This window comes from Taudactylus pleione, unplaced genomic scaffold (genome assembly GCF_031769625.1).
Source record: "Taudactylus pleione unplaced genomic scaffold, aTauple2 ptg000609l, whole genome shotgun sequence".
Classification (NCBI taxonomy): Eukaryota; Metazoa; Chordata; class Amphibia; order Anura; family Myobatrachidae; genus Taudactylus; species Taudactylus pleione.
Window position 1 is genome coordinate 207,277 of NW_028285011.1, and position 18,317 is coordinate 225,593.

At 46.0% G+C, this 18,317-nt stretch overlaps 1 protein-coding gene across 5 annotated transcripts in view; it reads left to right on the forward strand.

Moving 5' to 3' along the window:
* The window catches only part of HERC2 (HECT and RLD domain containing E3 ubiquitin protein ligase 2), a 268,507-nt gene that overhangs the window by 17,884 nt on the left and 232,306 nt on the right, over positions 1–18,317 (forward strand). For all 5 annotated transcript variants that reach the window (XM_088454087.1, XM_088454088.1, XM_088454089.1 and 2 more), the window contains exon 3: positions 15,078–15,189. In XM_088454087.1, coding sequence (XP_088310213.1) covers positions 15,078–15,189 — 112 coding nt within the window. The remainder of the gene's footprint in view (positions 1–15,077; positions 15,190–18,317) is intronic.

The following is an 18,317-nucleotide window of genomic DNA, read 5'->3' on the forward strand; positions in this document are numbered from 1 at the left end:
TCATAAACATCTTCTACAGTTTGCAGAGGGACACTGGCATTTTCAGTGCCAGGCCCTGCCATTCGGTTTGCTCCCAGAGTCTTTACAAAGGTTATGGCACACATGATCTCCCTACTCAGGAGTGGGGGGGGGGAGGTCAATGTGTTTGCTTATCTGGAAGATTTGTTGCTAAGGGCACCTTCAATAGCCCTATTGCAACAACATCTTCAGATTACCATATGCATGCTCCAGAGATTCTGCTGGATCATCAATTTTCTCAAATCAAATATAATTCCCTTTCAGAGGATGGTAGTTTTGAGTCTTCTCTTCGATACCCAATCTCAGTGTTTCTTCTGGAGGCAAAGATTCAGGATCTTCAATCCAGAATAAGGATCATTTTACAGATGCCTCATATCTCAGTCCTCAAGGCTATGCAGTTTCTGGGAAACTGGTGGCTTCATTCAAAGCTGTTCCTTTCGCCAGATTCCATGCCTGCCCACTGCAAAACCAATTGCTTAATCGATGGGTGAAGTCAGACCCTCGATTAAACAGCAGATGTTCAGATTATCTCTGCAGACTCGTCGGTCACTTCTATGGTGGCTACAGGATGCAAATCTGAACAAGGGTTGCAAGTTGTCAGTAGTAAATTGGATCATTGTCACCACAGATGCCAGCCTAACAGGCTGGGTGGTGGTGGTTCTAGACATGCATCTACAGGGTCTTTGGTCCGTCCAGTAAGCTTCTCTTTTCTTCAATATTAGTGTTCGCTCTAGGTCCGGCGCCAGAGAAAGGGCACATTTGCGCATGCTGAAGGTGAGCGTGCCTGAAAAGGATGCATGGCGAAGGAAAAGGGGCATGTCTTTAAAATGCGTCCCCTTTTTGTCACTCTTGGAGGAGTGCCCGGCGCTTACGGGCATCCCGGGCTGCCCCCAAGCGCTGCTGTCAGTGTGAATGGATGCTGGGCACACATTTACTGGTGGTGACTGCTACACCGCAGTTTCCCCACTCGCGGGACACTACAACCCGCGGATGAGGACGGCACCCGCAGGCTGTTTCAGCGGGGTGAAGGGCAGGGTGCTTTTTGACCTTAGAAATAGGCCAGGGCACGGCGCCCTGCTAAAACAGCCTAGCAGGAACACTAAATATATTGGAATTAAGGGCGAGTCGGTATGCATTAGTTCAAGCTCAATACCATCTAAGAAGCCTACCAGTGCGAATCCAATCAGACAGTACCATAGCAGTTGCTTATATAAACAAGCAGGGTGGCACATACAGCTGGTGAGCAATGAGGGAGGTTTTTCACATCCTTCATTAGTTAGAAAGTTGGGTTTCAGCTATTTCGGCAATTTACACCAGGAAGTGTTTGCGGAAATAGTTTCCAGATGAGTGTCTCCAGACATAGATCTAATGGCTTCCCGTCTCAGCAGGGAACTTCCTCCTCTGGTAATGTTACCAAGAGTTCTTCAGCGGATTCAATCAGTGGCACAGCCGGTCTTTCTGGGAGCTCCAGACTGGCTGCACAGTCATTGGTAGGCAATTCTTCGGAACATGTTGGCAGACGTCCCGTATTGTCTGTCCCTGCGTCCATATCTGTTACTTCAGGGTGCATGCCGTCAACCTGATTTGCCTCGCTTGGCTTCGACGGCATGGTTCTTGAATCCAACATCTTGAGGGCCAAAGGGTTTTCAGAATCTGTCGTAAAAGCCATGATACAGGCTTGCAGAACAGTCACATCCCAGATGTGAAGCTTCAGTGTTTCGTCTTTTGTATTTTCTGCAGGATGGTTTGGTTAAGGGTCTTAGATTGTCCTCCATTAAGGGACAAATTTCGGCCCTGTCGATCCGGTTTCAAAGGAAATTGCCCGCTATTCCTGAAGTTCAAAACTTCTCGCAGAGGGTTCTACGCATACAGCCTCATTATGTCCTGCCGGTTCCTCCTTGGGACTTGAATTTAGTTTGGGAGGCACTTCAAAGGGCACCTTTTGAGCCAGTGGAATTTGTAAAATTGCGATTACTTACTTTGAAGGTGGTTTTCCTTTTAGCCAGAACTTTCTGCTTTTCTTTACTTTTCAAAGAATTGATACTGTTATTTAGATGTGTACTTGGGGTCATTACCTTGTTGCATAATTAACCCCTTTCCAATATTTCAAGTTCCACTTGGTACAGCTTGATGTATGAAGCTACTGTGATATTGTTTCTTATTCATAGTTGATGATATTTTAACCAAATCTCCACCAAAACCACCCCAAATCATGACCACCACCATGTTTAACTGTATGACTTATACAATTATCTAACACCTGTTCTCCGACCACTCTTCAAACATACTGATGTCTTTTGGTTCTGAAAAGTTAAAATTTGGACTTGTTGGTCCAAAATACTTTTTTTCCAGTACCAGTGCTCTTTGGCCCATTTAAGGCATTTTTACTTTATTTACAGACCTCAAAAATGGCTTTCTGTAAGCTATGCGACCATTTAGACCTACATTACGCAGATGTAGTTTTACTGTATCAACTGATACTGGAGTTTGTCTAATTTTATTGAGTTCTTCTTTGATTGCAGTTGCTGAGTCTTCTATTTTGCTTACTCATTACGATAATGTATTTCTTTCCTTTTTGATGTACACTTGTGTCATCCAGAACGTTTTTAGACCCACTTGTATCTGTTTCTTTGTATCGAGCTAATGTATACACTTGACCGTGGAATTTTAATAATTTATTTTTTTTAGCAATTTGTTGATGAGTATAGCCTTCTTCCAAAAGAGTTTGAATTTTGCCATGCAATTCAAGTGAATATTCGCATATTTTCTTAATTTTGCAAATGTTATGCATATAATTATTGATTTTAACACTGTAAAAAAGAAAAATATAAAAGTAAGATCTAAAATTAATAAAAATATATTGTAGATGTTAATATTATTGATTAAAATTAATCAACATGCATACCAGATTTATTAATTACCAGCTCTAAATTACGTACTTTAGTATAACCAAAAATATCCAGAAATACGCTTGTTTACCTCAAATGTACTATACTTAATTTACCATATTTGTAAAGTCCTAAAGTCTCGTTTCTAATCATGATGATGATTTTAGAAATCCATTAAAGTTGATATTCATTAAGATAGAGCAATATAAGTAAATCTATATAAGCTTTGGGCAAAGGGCCGAATTCAATTCAATGCGATATTGAATAGCCGCTGGAGGGAGCTCCCGCAGCTATTCAATACAACGCGCTCTGTGCCTTGTCAGGAATTGGTTAAGTCAGAGAATGCCGGTTCTTGCGACTTAACTTTTGTGTTTAGGCGCAAGAACCAGCCTTCTCTGATTAAAGTGCCGGGTTTGTGGCTGTTAGTGCCGTGCTAAGCCGGCAAACAGATGCGCGCCCGGCACTTTTCTTGGATATCTCCTCGCATCCCAAGGGGGGTGCCAGAGGAAATCCTTTAACCGCCCAAACAGCGCGATATATATTGAATAGCTGCGGGAACTCTCTACCGCGGCTATTCAGCTTCGCATTGAATTGAGTTCGGCCCACTGACTTTTGCACACTAGTGAACATATCCCACTTGTGAGTGACACATTGGCCCTGATTCAGAGCCGGACGCTTTGACCAGAGCGCTCGCTCTGAATCAGGGCCCTCCTCCATTAAAATGGAGCGTCCTCCTGGACGCTCGTATAGCTGTGGGTCACCACCCACAGCATATACGAGCGTCCAACAAGATGGTCGCGATGGTCTTGACCATCGCGACCATCGGACTTGCGAGTGAAACCCTGTGGTCGGGTTTCTCAACCACAAGCCCTGGAGTGATTTTGGCTCTATCGGAGCCAAAATCACTCCCACTGACATCACTAGTGATGTCAGTGGGGCCGGCTTCAGACGGTAGGCTTTCCAATGGGAACACCTCCGTCTGGCAGGCACGCCCACCAAAGGGGGCGTGCTGTCAATCAACATCGACAGCACGCCCTTTGGTGCGAGACCTGGAGCGATGGAAAGTCCTTCGCTCGCCGGGTCTCACACATGCGCACGACGGAGCTCCCCAGTGGGGAACATCGACCCACTTGCGAGCGTACTGCCGCTCGCGAGTGGGTCTGAATGACCCCCATTGTTTCCAAGTTGTTGTAAGATGTATATGGTGCTGCTATATTCAACTGACCATGCCAGCGAATTACTGCTTACTTCTCTGAGTTTTTTTTTTGACTATTACACATCAATTTTTGGGCAATATGACATTGAACATTCTGTTGTATTAATTTTGAAGTTGTTTTGGAATGTGTATATTTTTAGATTGGTAACATATATATGAGTGTTTAACAAGCTTCAGTTTAAATTTTACTTCTACAGAGCCATTGAGTTTTTTTTTCTGGTGCGCTTTCTTTAGGGACCACAACTTTAAATAAGGATAATGTTCTAGTTATTGACAACTGTATGTATAATTTCCACAATATCACCATAGACATTTAAAAGTAGATCCAATAGGTAGTTTACATTTTCTTTGTTTTATGTTTTTTTTTTTAATTGTGTTTATTTTTGATGTACCTTTTTAATTGACTTGGCATCAAGATCAATTGTTTTGTGTACCATAATCCTTTTACCATCATCTCTGGAACATTGATAACCCTTTGGAGCAGTCAGAAACCCTTATAGCTTGCAAAGAAGGATAACCTAAATCTATTATGTAGAATGTGTATGTATTTTTGTATAGAAGTGTGTGTTTATTTCCATTTTGGTGAGAGAAAATCTCTGAAACTCCAAGTTCCTGGCTGCTTTACAATACAGTGGTCTCCAACCTGCAGCTCGCGAGCTACCGGTAGCTCGCGGTCTTAATATTGGATGCTCACCTAGCTGAAGTACTGCCGAGTCAACTAGGAGGAAGTGACCTCAGACGTGTGCTCCCCCTTGGCATTGACTCTATGGGTGGAGCCACATGGAAGCACATCAAGTGATTGCCACAGCCTCTACAGCAATCGGCTGATATGTGCATCCCCGTGATTCCACCCATGGCGTCTACGCTACGGCGGAGCGAGTGACTCCCGCCCAGCCCTGCCGGAAAATCACACAGCAGCCCTGACTATATCTTTTGCTTCTCTACTGCACTTACCTCCTTGGAGCTGGTAATTAACAGTGAAATGTGCCTGTGTGTAAAATTGTATTTACAAACTACAACAATATATTTGTTTTTATTTATTTCATTAAATTACCTTCAGTTGTTCGGTTATTAGCCGGCTTTTTTTTTTTTTTTCTACAGTTTTAATAGCTCTTCAGGAGGTTTCATTTTTCTAAAGTAGCTCACACCTCAATTAACGTTGGAGACCACTGGTTTAATATATTAAAGCACAATTGGGTGTAAAGATATTAAATATGATTTTTAAATTATAGCCTCAGAATAATATGGTGACTTTACAAGATTTTTAAGGTTTGTTTTCCATGGAAACTGGAAATTGGTGAATGATTCTCAGTAATTTACATATTGATATACTTGTGAATTAAAATATTATCATGGGTTTTACCTTGTACGTAAATTGGAGCAATCTATTCAAATTAAGGGTTACATTTTGTTTGTACTGTTGTGCTTTTTAATTGCTTCTAATTTGAGCATGCAAAAGGCTATCTGATGCTGTAATACATTAGGGTTATTCTGACGTGTGAACTGTGAAAGCTGACGGCGTGGTAGATAAATATTTTAAGGTCTGTGTACTCTGGACAATGCACTATGGTTCATGCCCTAATGTTGGACACTCTCTAGGTGACCATTGGGCTGGTTAAATTTTGATAGTCTTGGGAACCATCATAATCCAATTCTCATTCATTGACTGCAGCAGTTCTGCCTGCCCCTGAGCAGGAGTCTGCCCAGATTAGTGTATCTCATTATACATTTTAGAGTGCACATTACATTAAAAATGGCAACTTATACTTCATTGTCTGGATAAACTATGATAAATACATTTGAATGTTAATGGTTTCTCTTATATATAAGAACTTCTTCTTCACCTTTTATTGGTAATTTTAAGCCATCCTCTTTTGAGTGGAAGGTAACTTTGATAAATGTCCCTAATCTACCACAGTAATGGACCCACTCATGACACTGAATGACCCTCCAGGCTAAATAGTAACTTGTGTAATAATAGTAGTAGTAGTAAACAGCATCAGCTCATCTGTCAGACTTGTTGATGTTTCTGGTAACTGACTTGCTATTTCTTCCGCAGTGCCTTTTTATAGCATATATTCCTGGAGTTTGTGGGTATGTCCTGTGTGTAGGGGACATTTTGCAATTTAGCACCTGAACTAAAAACAACTTGTCTGAGAAATACTTGTTCACTCAAATCTGTCATTGGTTCTTTGTATATAATATTTGTAGTTACTTTTATATATGGAGGTCTATGCCGTTCTCAAATTTAGTCCTATGTTCAGATCTGGAGGCTGTTCTGCTGGAAGTGTGGTTTATTGTATATTGGTCCCTCGTGCTAATATCTTGACGTGTCCGGATTATTTTTTTAAATCCGTAGATGCTAATTTACTTAACTAGATATCTGGCTGCATACTGTATGTTAAGTTATCTGAGCTCGGCAGAAGGGGAGTGTGATCTTGTGAGGCAGTGACCTGTTAGCTTGTGATAATGTTGGCATGGACAGGGCTGTATGTGGCAGGATAGTGTCACTTGAGAAAAATGAAATTTAGATTGTAAGCTCAGCTCAAGCAGGACTGTTATCTATTGTTACTTTGAACTCCCCTTTCTACTGTATTTTCAAAGATCACTGTATGGGGTACAATGGAAAACACATGATTTATAGAGGGGGGTTTCCAAATGCTTGACTTTAAAGCAAGTGTAGCCAGTCCATAAAGAGGGCATAATCCACAAATAACCAGCTAGAATATAAATCATACGAAGTATAGTGTATGTAAGAATTCGGACATATACAGGACCAACAATCACAGTACTCCATTATATGCGCATGTAGGGCCATCCTGCCTGACCTGAATGTTTTTATTTCAGATGTGGGCTCCATTACAGATCATTTCAGCAAGTTCAGGAATTTGGGGGGCAGCAAAAGAACCCTGCACTGCCCGAGAGAGAGATGTCTATGTACTGGCTAGTTCATTATTATACACTGTTGCTAATTAACCCTATAGGTGATCTATATCCGTGCACCCCGAATAGTGCATGTTTTCTGGATCTCCAAGTGTATTCATTACTGGCTCACACATTTTAAAAGATCATCATGTGATGCTTATTTAATTTGTGAAACTGAAGATCTTAATTTTTTTTTAACTTAAATATTATATGCTGTTTTTATTGTGATCATCATGGTGTGGGCTTGGAAGGGGTGTTTCCAGGCAACCGGAATCCCCCCCTTTCTCCCCTACGTTTGCCAATGGGGTAGATTCAGTTAGGCGTGAGCTTAGTGCGTGCATACACTGTACGAACTGTAGCCCAGAAATTAGACTTTTGTTTGCAGCCCACAATATCTGGTAGTAATGGGGCAATTTGATGTGCAGTTTCTTGCATTTCCTTGGCTTTGCAATGGCACATCACCTGCATTTGAATCTAAAATTTCTACACTAACGTCTATGCTTCAAACACTGAAAAGTAGTCAAAAAAAATCAAATGCACTTGCCTCCCTCTCTAGTATGGAGGCAACCATGTAAGATTTTCAATAAGAAGGTGCTGGCAAGGTTTTTTTTTTTCGTTTTTTTTTCTTTTTCCTCTTTTCTTTTTTTATTTCTCTCCTTCCATCCTATACTATCCTAATTTCTACTTCAGGGTCCATAGGGGGTCCACAGGGTTGACCTTGGGGTATAGCTTGGATCTGGATCCACGGGCACCATACAGTTAAAGCTTTAGCTCCCAGGATGCACTCGGGTCCTCCTCTATACCCCGCCCCCGAGCCACAGGCACCTCAGTTTCAGTTTGGTGCCGGCCGAAGTCGGTTGCACTGTGCAGTGGGGCTGCAGGAGCAGCCCCTAAGCTTTATTTTTACAGAAGAAAAGTTTTTTATTTTTTCTCTTGTTTTACACTTAATGCAGCAGCATAGGACTGTCCTTCTGGACGTCCATGCTGCCGCTTCAACATCCCGCTGGCGCTGCGACGCCAGTACTGCTCTGGGGATCGCAGCGGGACCCCGGAGTTATTCCTAGCATGGCTCCGGGACCTCCCTCTGACTGCTGCCGGACTCTACGGGGAACAGGTAAGCCGCGAGCAGCGCTCTTAGCGCCGCTCGCGGGGGTAAATGCAGTCAGTTGCCGCCTGTCTCTGGGGACAGACCGGCGGCGCTAGTAGCGGCGGCGGGCTCCCCCTCATGCAGGCATACCCCGCGCTCCGCTGGACCACCAGGGTATAAGTTCCGGAGGGGAACCGGCATCCCTGGGGTTAAATACTAGCCAGGGGAGGCAGCCTTCCCTGGTTTAGCGGCTCCTCCCCTCAGCTCAGCGCGCCTTTTCTCACGTGTACTGGCGTCGCTGAGCTGCTCCTCTGCTGGCCACTCCTCCTCAGAGCTCTCCGGCTAACGCAGGCTCCCAGGCAGGTGCATGGTCAGGTCCCCCTGTGTACCGCTCCCCTACCTAAAGGACAGTGTACACAGCGCTATAACTCCCCCCAGACACTGAATCTGGGTGGTTGAGGGCAGCGATTGGTGCAGTAAGTACAATCTTCCTGCATTGTATGTGACTTTGCAAGTGCTGCTGTCTGTACTCATTTTCTACTTGCTGTCAGCTTATATCTATCCCTTTGCTTCTCCTACAGCCCGAAGGTGTGTGGGGGAGGGGCGTTTTTCTATCAACCTCACTTTTATAAATCATGTATTTGTGAGGTCAGTCACATACTGTTGTGTGCTACACAGTACCATATTTTTGGGCCTGTTTGTGCTGCATGCTGGTGAGTGCGAGGGTGTTAACACCGTATGTCCTCTGCTGATAAGTATTTATTGTATAATTACTGTATCATGTCTGATGAGGAGACTGAGCACTCCGGGGCTCCTGTGTTGCTTTCCTGCAGACGCTGTTCTGCTGGTGTTAATGGGAGGATTTATCTCAGGATGGTCTTTGCGGGCAGTGCCAGCTGGCACCAGGCCCCTCTATACCCCCTATGCAGCAGGACCCCCCTTGGGCGATGTTTTCACAAGTGCTGACATCTATTGCAGATGTCGATCCCTACAGTGACCCCTTCTGGGGCATTGTCCCAGCACTCTATCTCCCATTCCCCGGATATTCCGCAGGTATTGCGGTCTCCCTCCGGGGCCCAGACTGTGAGACAGTATTCGGGGCTGCCTGTGTATGTCCAGCCTCCCCCTGTATCACAACAGTCTGTAGTGCCTTTTCAGGGCTTCCCTCAGTCGGCTCCTCCGCCTTGGGTGGATGTTCTCTCCAACTCGGTACAGAGTTTGGCGCCTTCATCCTCGACTTTTCAGTCATTTTTGCAGGGTGATGTGCCACAGAAGGCGACTAAGCGGCCTGTTGTGAGTTTACTCACTGCGCAGGTATCAGAATCGGATCCCTCTTCAGATGATGGAGAGGTCCATGAGGATTCTGATTTGGATGCTGTGGGACCGGAGGTTGAGCCTAGGTCCTCCATTAATGTTCCAGCATTAGTTAGGGCGGTGCGGGCTATTCTCAATATAGAAGAGGAGGCACCGGTCCCTAAGTCGAAGTTTCCTGACTTCAAGAAAGCAAAGGTTACTTCTAATGTGTTCCCTCTGTCCGATCAGTTGGCGGATCATATGGCGGCGGCCTGGCAATTACCCAGCAAAGAGATTCCAACCGCAGAAAGGGTTGGCTTCTCATTATCCCTTTCCTGAGGATCATTGCAGGAAATGGGAGACTCCACCAGCGGTGGATTCACATGTCGCTTGCTTGGTTAAAACCGCTACGCTACCATTGCCGTCTATTTCCTCTTTAAAGGATCCAACGGACAGGAAAGTGGAGATTTGTTTGAAGTCGCTCTCCGGAGCGGTGGCGCGCCCGTCCATGGCCAGTTCCTGCGTGGCTAAAGCCATTGAGAACTGGGCCAAAGCCTTGGAGGATTCTCTTACGGACGGTGTTCCGGATGTTTAGAGAGCATTAGTGGCACAAATGAGGGATGCCGATTCCTATATTGGGGAAGCGTCATTGGACGCAAGCATGTTAACCTCTAGAGTTTCGGCTGCGGCTGTGTCTGCTCGGAGATCCTTGTGGCTTCGGTCCTGGAGGACTGATGCGGACTCTAAAAAGGGTCTGGAGGCTCTCCCCTTTAATGGAGATTTGCTATTTGGTCCAGATTTGGACAAAATAGTGGATACCTTGGCTAAGTCCAAGATGGCTTTCCTCCCTTCGGCTTCTGCGCCGGCTAGGGTGAGGAGCACTGCAGTTCGGTCCTTTCGGGTTCAGGGTAAGGCCAAGGGCCAGTCCTTCCCGAGACATTCAGCGACCAAAGCCTCATCCAAACCCAAGAAGCATATGGAATGCTTGGCGCCCCTCTTCCAAACAGGAGGATAAACCTGCTGCCTGACGGGACAGGCCTCTCCCTGGGGGACTCCAGAGTGGGAGGCCGACTTCTCAGATTCGCCCAGTGTTGGTTCAGTACCACCACGGATGCTTGGGTTCGAGAAGTAGTCTCTCAAGGGTACGCCCTGTCGTTTCGGTGCAGGCCGCCCCACCAATTTTTTTGCACGAGTCCTTCGCTGGACGAGTCCAAAGCTTCGCATCTCTGTTTCTGGTGCAGAGACCCAATGGGACTCATCGCCCTATTCTGAGTTTGAGGCATCTGAACAAGTACCTCCAGAGTTCCCAAGTTCAGGATGGAAACATTGCGGTCCATCATCCTGGAGATGGAACCGGGGGACTTCATGGTCTCCCTCGATATCCAGGACGCCTATCTCCATGTGCCCGTGGCATCGGCACATCAGCGGTACCTGAGGTTTGCTATCCTAAACCAACACTACCAATTTCGGGCGTTGCCTTTCGTTCTTTCCACGGCTCCGAGGGTTTTCACCAAGGTGATGGCAGTCATGGCTGCCCACCTTCGGGGTCAGGGTATACGGTTGCTGCCGTACCTGGACGATCTGCTGCTGCTGGCGAGCTCCCCGGAGGTGCTTCTTCATCATCTCCACCTGACAATTGCTTGTCTTCAAGCACATGGGTGGTTGATAAATTGGAAGAAGTCGTCTCTGATCCCAACTCAACGGATGGTCCATCTGGGAGCACTTCTGGACTCCAGTCAACAAAGGATTTTCTTGACTCTGGAAAAGGTATCCTCTCTACAACTGAGGATACACGGTTGCCTAAGCAGTGGCAGGGTGTCAATACATTCGGCAATGAGTCCTGGGGTCCATGGTGTCGGCATTCGACATGGTGGAGTTCGCCCAGTTCCATTCCAGACCCCTGCAGGGGCAGATTCTTGTGGAATGGAGCGGGTTGTCCCGCCGGATACGATCCCAGATACTGGTATTGTCCCCGGAAGTGCGCCGGTCCTTGGCGTGGTGGCTGCAGTCAGCTCATCTCAGCCAGGGTCGCCCCTTTTGGATTCCGGACTGGGTTCTGCTCACGACAGATGCCAATCTCCGGGGTTGAGGGGCAGTGACCGGCTCGTTGTCTCTTCAGGGCCGTTGGTCGGCGGAGGAGGCCGTCCTTCCCATAAACATTCTAGAGCTACGGGCAGTGTACCGTGCTCTTCTGGCGTCAGGCACCGTTCTTCTCGGAAGAGCAGTTAAGGTGCAATCAGACAACACCACCACGGTGGCATGCATAAATCACAAGGGAGGAACTTGCAGTCGAGCTGCGATGTTGGAAGTGTCCCAAATCCTGACTTGGGCGGAGTGCCACCTTCCAGCAATATCGGCAGTCTTCGTCCCGGGAGTCCTCAATTGGGAGGCAGACTTCCTCAGCCGTCACGACGTGCATCCCGGGGAATGGTCGCTTCACCCAGAGGTGTTTCAACTTCTCAAGGACAGGTGGGGACTGCCGGAATTGGACCTGATGGCCTCTCGTCACAATTACAAGTTGCCCATATATGGCTCAAGGACAAGGGACGCAGGCGCAAGCCTAGTGGATGCGTTGTCAGTGAAATGGTCGTTTCACCTAGCGTATCTGTTTCCTCCAGTCTCCCTGCTCCCTCGGGTACTCAGAAAGATCTAACAGGACGGAGGCGCGTTTCTGCTGGTGGCTCCAGCTTGGCCCAGACGTCCTTGGTACTCCGATCTCAGGGGCCTGTCTGTAGACGCTCCGTACCTTCTGCCTCAACGTCGAGATCTGCTGTCTCAGGGTCCCTGCCTTTACCCGGATCTGGGTCGACTGTCTTTGACGGCGTGGCTCTTGAGACAGCCGTCTTAAGGTCCCGGGGCTTTTCAAGCGCTGTCAACAGTACCATGCTTAGGGCACGTAAACCTGCCTCTGCACGGATTTACCACAGTGTGTGGCACACTTACTTTCAGTGGCGCGAGTCTAGAAGCTATGACCCTCGGGTGTTCAGAGTTTTCTAGGATTTTGGCATTTCTGCAGTCAGGTCTTGACCTGGGCTTACGGCTTGCTTCCCTAAGAGTTTATGTATCGGCCCTGTCAGTGTGGTTCCAACGAAGGATTACCACACTGCCTGACGTTCACACTTTGTTCCAAGGTGTTCTGAGGATCCAGCCTCCCTTTGTGCCTCCAGTGGCTCCGTGGGACTTGGCGGTGTTTCTTCGGGTCCTGCAGGGACCTCCTTTTGAGCCTCTTGAGTCGGTTGACCTCAAGTGGTTAACACTTAAGACTGTGTTTCTCCTGGCTCTTACTTCGGCCAGGAGGGTATCCGAGTTGGGGGCACTTTACTGTATCCCCCGCTTCCTGAGTTTTTGCCTAAAGTGGTTGCTAAGTTCCACATAGATCAGGAACTTGTGGTGCCAGCTTTTCAGGCTCCGGGTCTTACGGCTGGCAAGGCTTCGCTGGACGTGGTCCGGGCTCGTTGTTCATCCTCTTTGGTTTCCATAAGAGGGGTTGGCCTGCCAACAAACAAACTTTAGCCCGTTGGCTTTGTTCTGTTATTAGGGAGGCTTATATACAGCAACGTTTGCCTGTTCCAGCCTCGGTTAAGGCTCATTCCACTCGGTCTGTAGGCCCTTCTTGGGCTGCTAGACGTGGTGCCTCCGCTGTTCAGCTGTGCAAGGCAGCCACTTGGTCTTCAATTCAGACATTTTTGAGGTTTTATGCGTTTGACACCTTTGCCTCTCAGGATGCATCCTTCGGCGCAGGATTCTCCTTTCTGCTCAGGAGCGTCCCCGCCCTTAGTTGAACTGCTTTGGGACATCCCCAAGGTCAACCCTGTGGACCCCCTATGGACCCTGAAGTAGAAAACAAGAGATATGGTAAGAACTTACCTTTGTTATCTCTGTTTCTACGAAGTCCATAGGGTCCACAGGGCGCCTGCCCTGACGCACCTGGCTTCAAATGGGCTGTGGTACTGGTCACCGGTGTTTCCGTCTCCCATTTCTGTGAGTATGGTTTCTTGTGTGTTCCAGTCTTCCTTCTCTCTGTTTAGTCTCCTCCTTCGGCCTAGGCTACTTACCAACTGAGGTGCCTGTGGCTCGGGGGCGGGGTATAGAGGAGGACCCAAGTGCATCCTGGGAGCTAAAGCTTTAACTGTATGGTGCCCATGGATCCAGATCCAAGCTATACCCCAAGGTCAACCGTGTGGACCCTATGGACTTCGTAGAAACAGAGATAACAAAGGTAAGTTCTTACCATATCTCTTGTTTTTTACCTGGTATTCCATTGGTTCATAAAAGTAATATAGACTCCAAACCAGTACACTTAAGAAATTGTCATTTTAGTACTTAATTAAATAAATAAATAGAGCTAGCCCTTAATTGGGAGTGCATATCCCCCAGGGTTAATGCAGCAATAACAATGATAGACTTCATTTTTCAGAATCTTTATACCTTCCTATTAAGTTAATACGCCCACTTACATCATTTACATCATACTCCTAGAACATCCTACATTATGCAAGCATATAACATTTGGCATATTCAAATAATTATGTAAAATATAATCTTTCTTGTAAATTAGCCTTCCGTCCTTGTATTACCATGCATTGGTTTTTCACACACCTTAACTGTGGGATTGATATCTTTTCTGCTTTATAAATAAAGACAAATAGTAGCTAAAATTCCTATACAAACAAAGTTCATACCTCCAACTTCATTGTAGAGTGGATTGTAACATCACCTCTATGGAGACCTGCGCAAATACCAAGGATTAAACCAGTGGTGCTTTCACCCCTGAAAGAATCTGGTGGTGCTAAGAAACCATATTGGACTAATGTGGCCACAAATGTGGATGTCTTGATTGGGCAGATCTGCTATATTGGTCAAGTATCTGTGTTACATAGGGTCTAATTTGTGTATTTTATGTAGCGTAGTTATCGGTTTCTGTAGAACATATTATTGCTCACCTTTTAATATCTATATTTAATGAACTCATGCCAGGCTTGCCGACTTTCTAGCTGCCCCTTCCGGGAGGAGGCGGGCCGTCCAGGCGACGTGCATCTGTGGGCGTGGGGCCTCACAATCGCATCATTTTCGCCCCGCCCCCGCTACACAATGTCGATATTAAAGGCATTGTGAAGCAGGGGACCGAGCCAAAATGACGCGATTCGGCGTGAATCGCGTCACCGGTCCCCCTGCTGCAGGGGTTTCTAAGGTAAATACAGGGGGATAGGAGGGGTGGGCGGCAGCTGGGAGGATTGCCTGCCTGGGAGGTCGGGAGCGGCACCCGATTTTCAGGAGACTCCCGACCAAATTGGGAGGGTAGGCAAGTATGACTCATGCAGCACATTACAATGAATGTTAAATTGTTCACAGTAGTCCCTGCACCAGTGGAGCCTACAGTCCTACTCTCTACCACATACTTACACGAACATTAACTAACAGTCATGGACTGGGGGAGAAAATTGGATCACCCAGAAGAAGATTTCACAGACATGGGAAGAACAAACAAACTCCACACCGATAGTGCCCTGGTGTGAATATAACCTACAGTCAGTGTTATGAAGCAGCAATGTTCACCATTGTGCCACATGTAATTAGATTTTTAGTGCTGTACAGATACATGAACCCTATAAATGAAACAATTACTAACAGCAATTCTCTTCACTTCCAGCTTGCATTCACACGCGATGGTTTCTGCAGTTTATGGAATGAAATGGTGAAAGACGGGGAGATTGTTTACACCGGAACTGAATGCACTCAGAGTGGTGACCCGTCAAGAAAAGGTGATGCTGTTCTCCTTGCTTATTTATGTAAATAAAAATCGACATCTTTATTACTGTATATAAAGAAACATATGTTTGTACATGTAGAATGGTTTGCAAATATTATTCAGACCAATGATAAAACTATCATGTAAGCAGGTTTTAAGACATAAGTAACTTTAAACAAAGTCCAAAATTGTATAAAAACACTGAAATTGTCAGTTGGAAAGCATACAAGGGAGGAAACATGCATTGCCAAACTTCTTTATAATTGCCTAAAGTCTATGGGATAGAAAATATGGGTGATGGTTGCAGGAAGAATGGGAGGATTAGGGGGCAGGACTAGGGGAAGCGGGTTCACTGGTGTGAGAACCCAAAACCGAAGATTAATCAAGGGGTGCTAAAACATCCCTGGGAGGGCACAGGGGTTCGAATGCTAAGTAACTGTTGGTCGTAAAAAAAAATATCTGAAGTGCCAACAATTTAAGGAAGGTAATGCAGGAGTTTATTTTCCATGCTGTATACTCAAGAATGTGATGGTATATTTTTTGACAGTCTGGATAGGGGTCCCCCTCCTGGGGTAGACTGACTCCCTCTTTACACACACCGCAGCCGGAGAAACAGGACACAATTCTGGGGTTCTCGTACAAGCTGGTCGGAGCCAGTCTTTATTGTGCCAGGTTCATAAATAAAACAAAACATAAACAAAATCCTAACCTGTCTGGGTTCTAACTAGACAGTTAGTTCCCTCACTATCAGAACACTAAACAAAATCCCTGTCCACAGTACCTTCTGGTTTACAGCCAAGAGTGTCTCGGAGCAAGGTAACCTGCGGCCTGCTCTCCCAGGTATGAGACACTTAGCTACAGCTGAACACAGCTTAAGTCAGCCAGTTCCAGGAGTAAGCCCTAATGAGCCTGCTACCAGGCTGAAAGGCCCAAAACCTGGAGTGGCCTGTGGATGGAGCCCTTCCCCTCCTCACATCCACACCCCCAGGACCCAAACCGGCTTTTCGAAAAGCAGATACTCTGGTCTGTTTACAAAACAAACTTATCCTGGGGTTTTTAGTACACATAGGCCAATAACCTAGGACAAACGTACCTTCCATTAACCACTTTACCAGTGCTTCTATCACATATCCCCCTCCTTTGTTTCGACCTGTGGGGCGGAAATGCTGCAGCCCCCAAACAATGGACACGTGACAGAGCATCTACATTGGCCAGCTGGCTTCCTGGCCTGCGTTCTACCATAAATTTAAAGGTTTGTAATGCCAAGAACCATCTTGTTGTTCTCGCATTACTGTCCTTTTTTTCTGACATCCACTTCAGAGGGGCATGGTCAGTGATCAATCTGAACTTCCTTCACACCAAGTAGTATCTGAGAGTCTCTAACGACTCACTTTATGGCCAATGCTTCTTTCTCGACTGTAGCATAGTTTCTTTCATGTACATTTAATTTCCAGTTTAAGAAGAAAATCGGGTGGTGTTCATCCGCTTTGCTTTGGGACAGGACCACTCCGATGCCTGCATCTGATGCATCGGTTTGTACAACAAACTCTCTCTCAAAATCAGGGGTCATCAGAACTAGTTGGGTACATAACACTATTTTTAACTCCTGGAAAGCATTCTCTGCTTCAGGACCCCATTCCACCATGACTTTGTTTGCCTTTGGTAAGGTCAGTAAGTGGGACTGCAATGGTGGCAAAATTTGGTATAAACCACCTATAATACCCAGTGATCCCTAAGAAGGCTCTCACCTGTTTCATATTCAGGAGTCGTGGCCAGTTTTGTATTGCCTCAATCTTATTGAGCTGTGGCTTTATCAAACCTCTGCCAATGGTGTACCCAAGATACTTTACTTCTTCCATCCCCAGACAACACTTTTTTTGGTTGGCTGTCAAACCTGCCTTTATACTCTGGGCAACACTGCTTGTACTCTGGGCAAGTGAGACTGCCAATCAGGACTATGAATTACCACATCATCCAGATAAGCAGCAGCATACTGTCTATGGGGCCTTAGAATCCTATCCATAATTCTTTGAAAGATAGCAGGTGCCCCATGTAGCCCAAAGGGCAACATCTTGTATTGAAACAACCCCTCTGGTGCAGAAAAAGCTGTCTTTTCTTTGGTGTTCTCAGTTAACGGCACTTGCCAATACCCTTTGGTTAAGTCAAGAGTAGTTAAATATCTGGCTGTCCCCAGCCTTTCAATTAGTTCGTCCACCCTAGACATAGGGTAGGCGTCGAACTTTGACACACTGTTCAATTTCTGGAAGTCATTGCAGAATTGCACACTCCCGTTGGGTTTTGGAATGAGCACAATGGGACTTGACCACTCACTATGCGATTCTTCAATTACACCCAACTCTGACATTTTTTTTTTTTTATTTCCTTCGACACTGATTCTCTTTGGGCTTCTGGTAACCTATAGGGCTTTAGGTTAACCTTAACCCCTTGGTCAGTGATTGTCATATGTAATGACCGTGGTTTTCCCTGGTAGGTCAGAAAACAGCACCCTATTTCTGATCAGAAATTCCTTAACTTCCTACTATTGACTGGCTGACAGGGTTTTTGCCACTGTCACTTCGGGTACCATGGGCCCAGGGTTTACTGGAGTGGCTCGGACGGCTGACAGTGCTGCTCTATCCTTCCAGGGTTTTATAAGATTTACATGGTATATCTGTTCTGGCTTTCTTTTCCCTGGCTGGTAAACTTTATAATTGACCTGCCCCACTTTTTCTAAGATTTCAAAGGGTCCTTGCCATTTAGCCAAAAGTTTACTTTCTACTGTGGGAACCAACACCAACACTCTGTTCCCAGGAGCAAAGTTGCATAAGCGAACATTGCGGTTGTATACCCTCTGCTGTGCCTGTTGGGCCTGTTCCAAGTGCTCTCTAACTATCGGCACCACAGCAGCAATTCTTTCTTGCATTTCAGAAACATGCTCAATAACTGTTTTATACGGACTGGACTGCCCCTCCCATGGCAATGTCAAGTAATCCCCTTGGATGTCTCCCGTACAATAAATCAAAAGGGGAAAACCCTGTGGAGGATTGGGGAACAACTCTTATGGCCAACAGCAAATAAGGTAACAAGTAATCCCAATCTCTACCATCTTTGTTCACTACTTTCCTTAGCATGTGCTTTAAA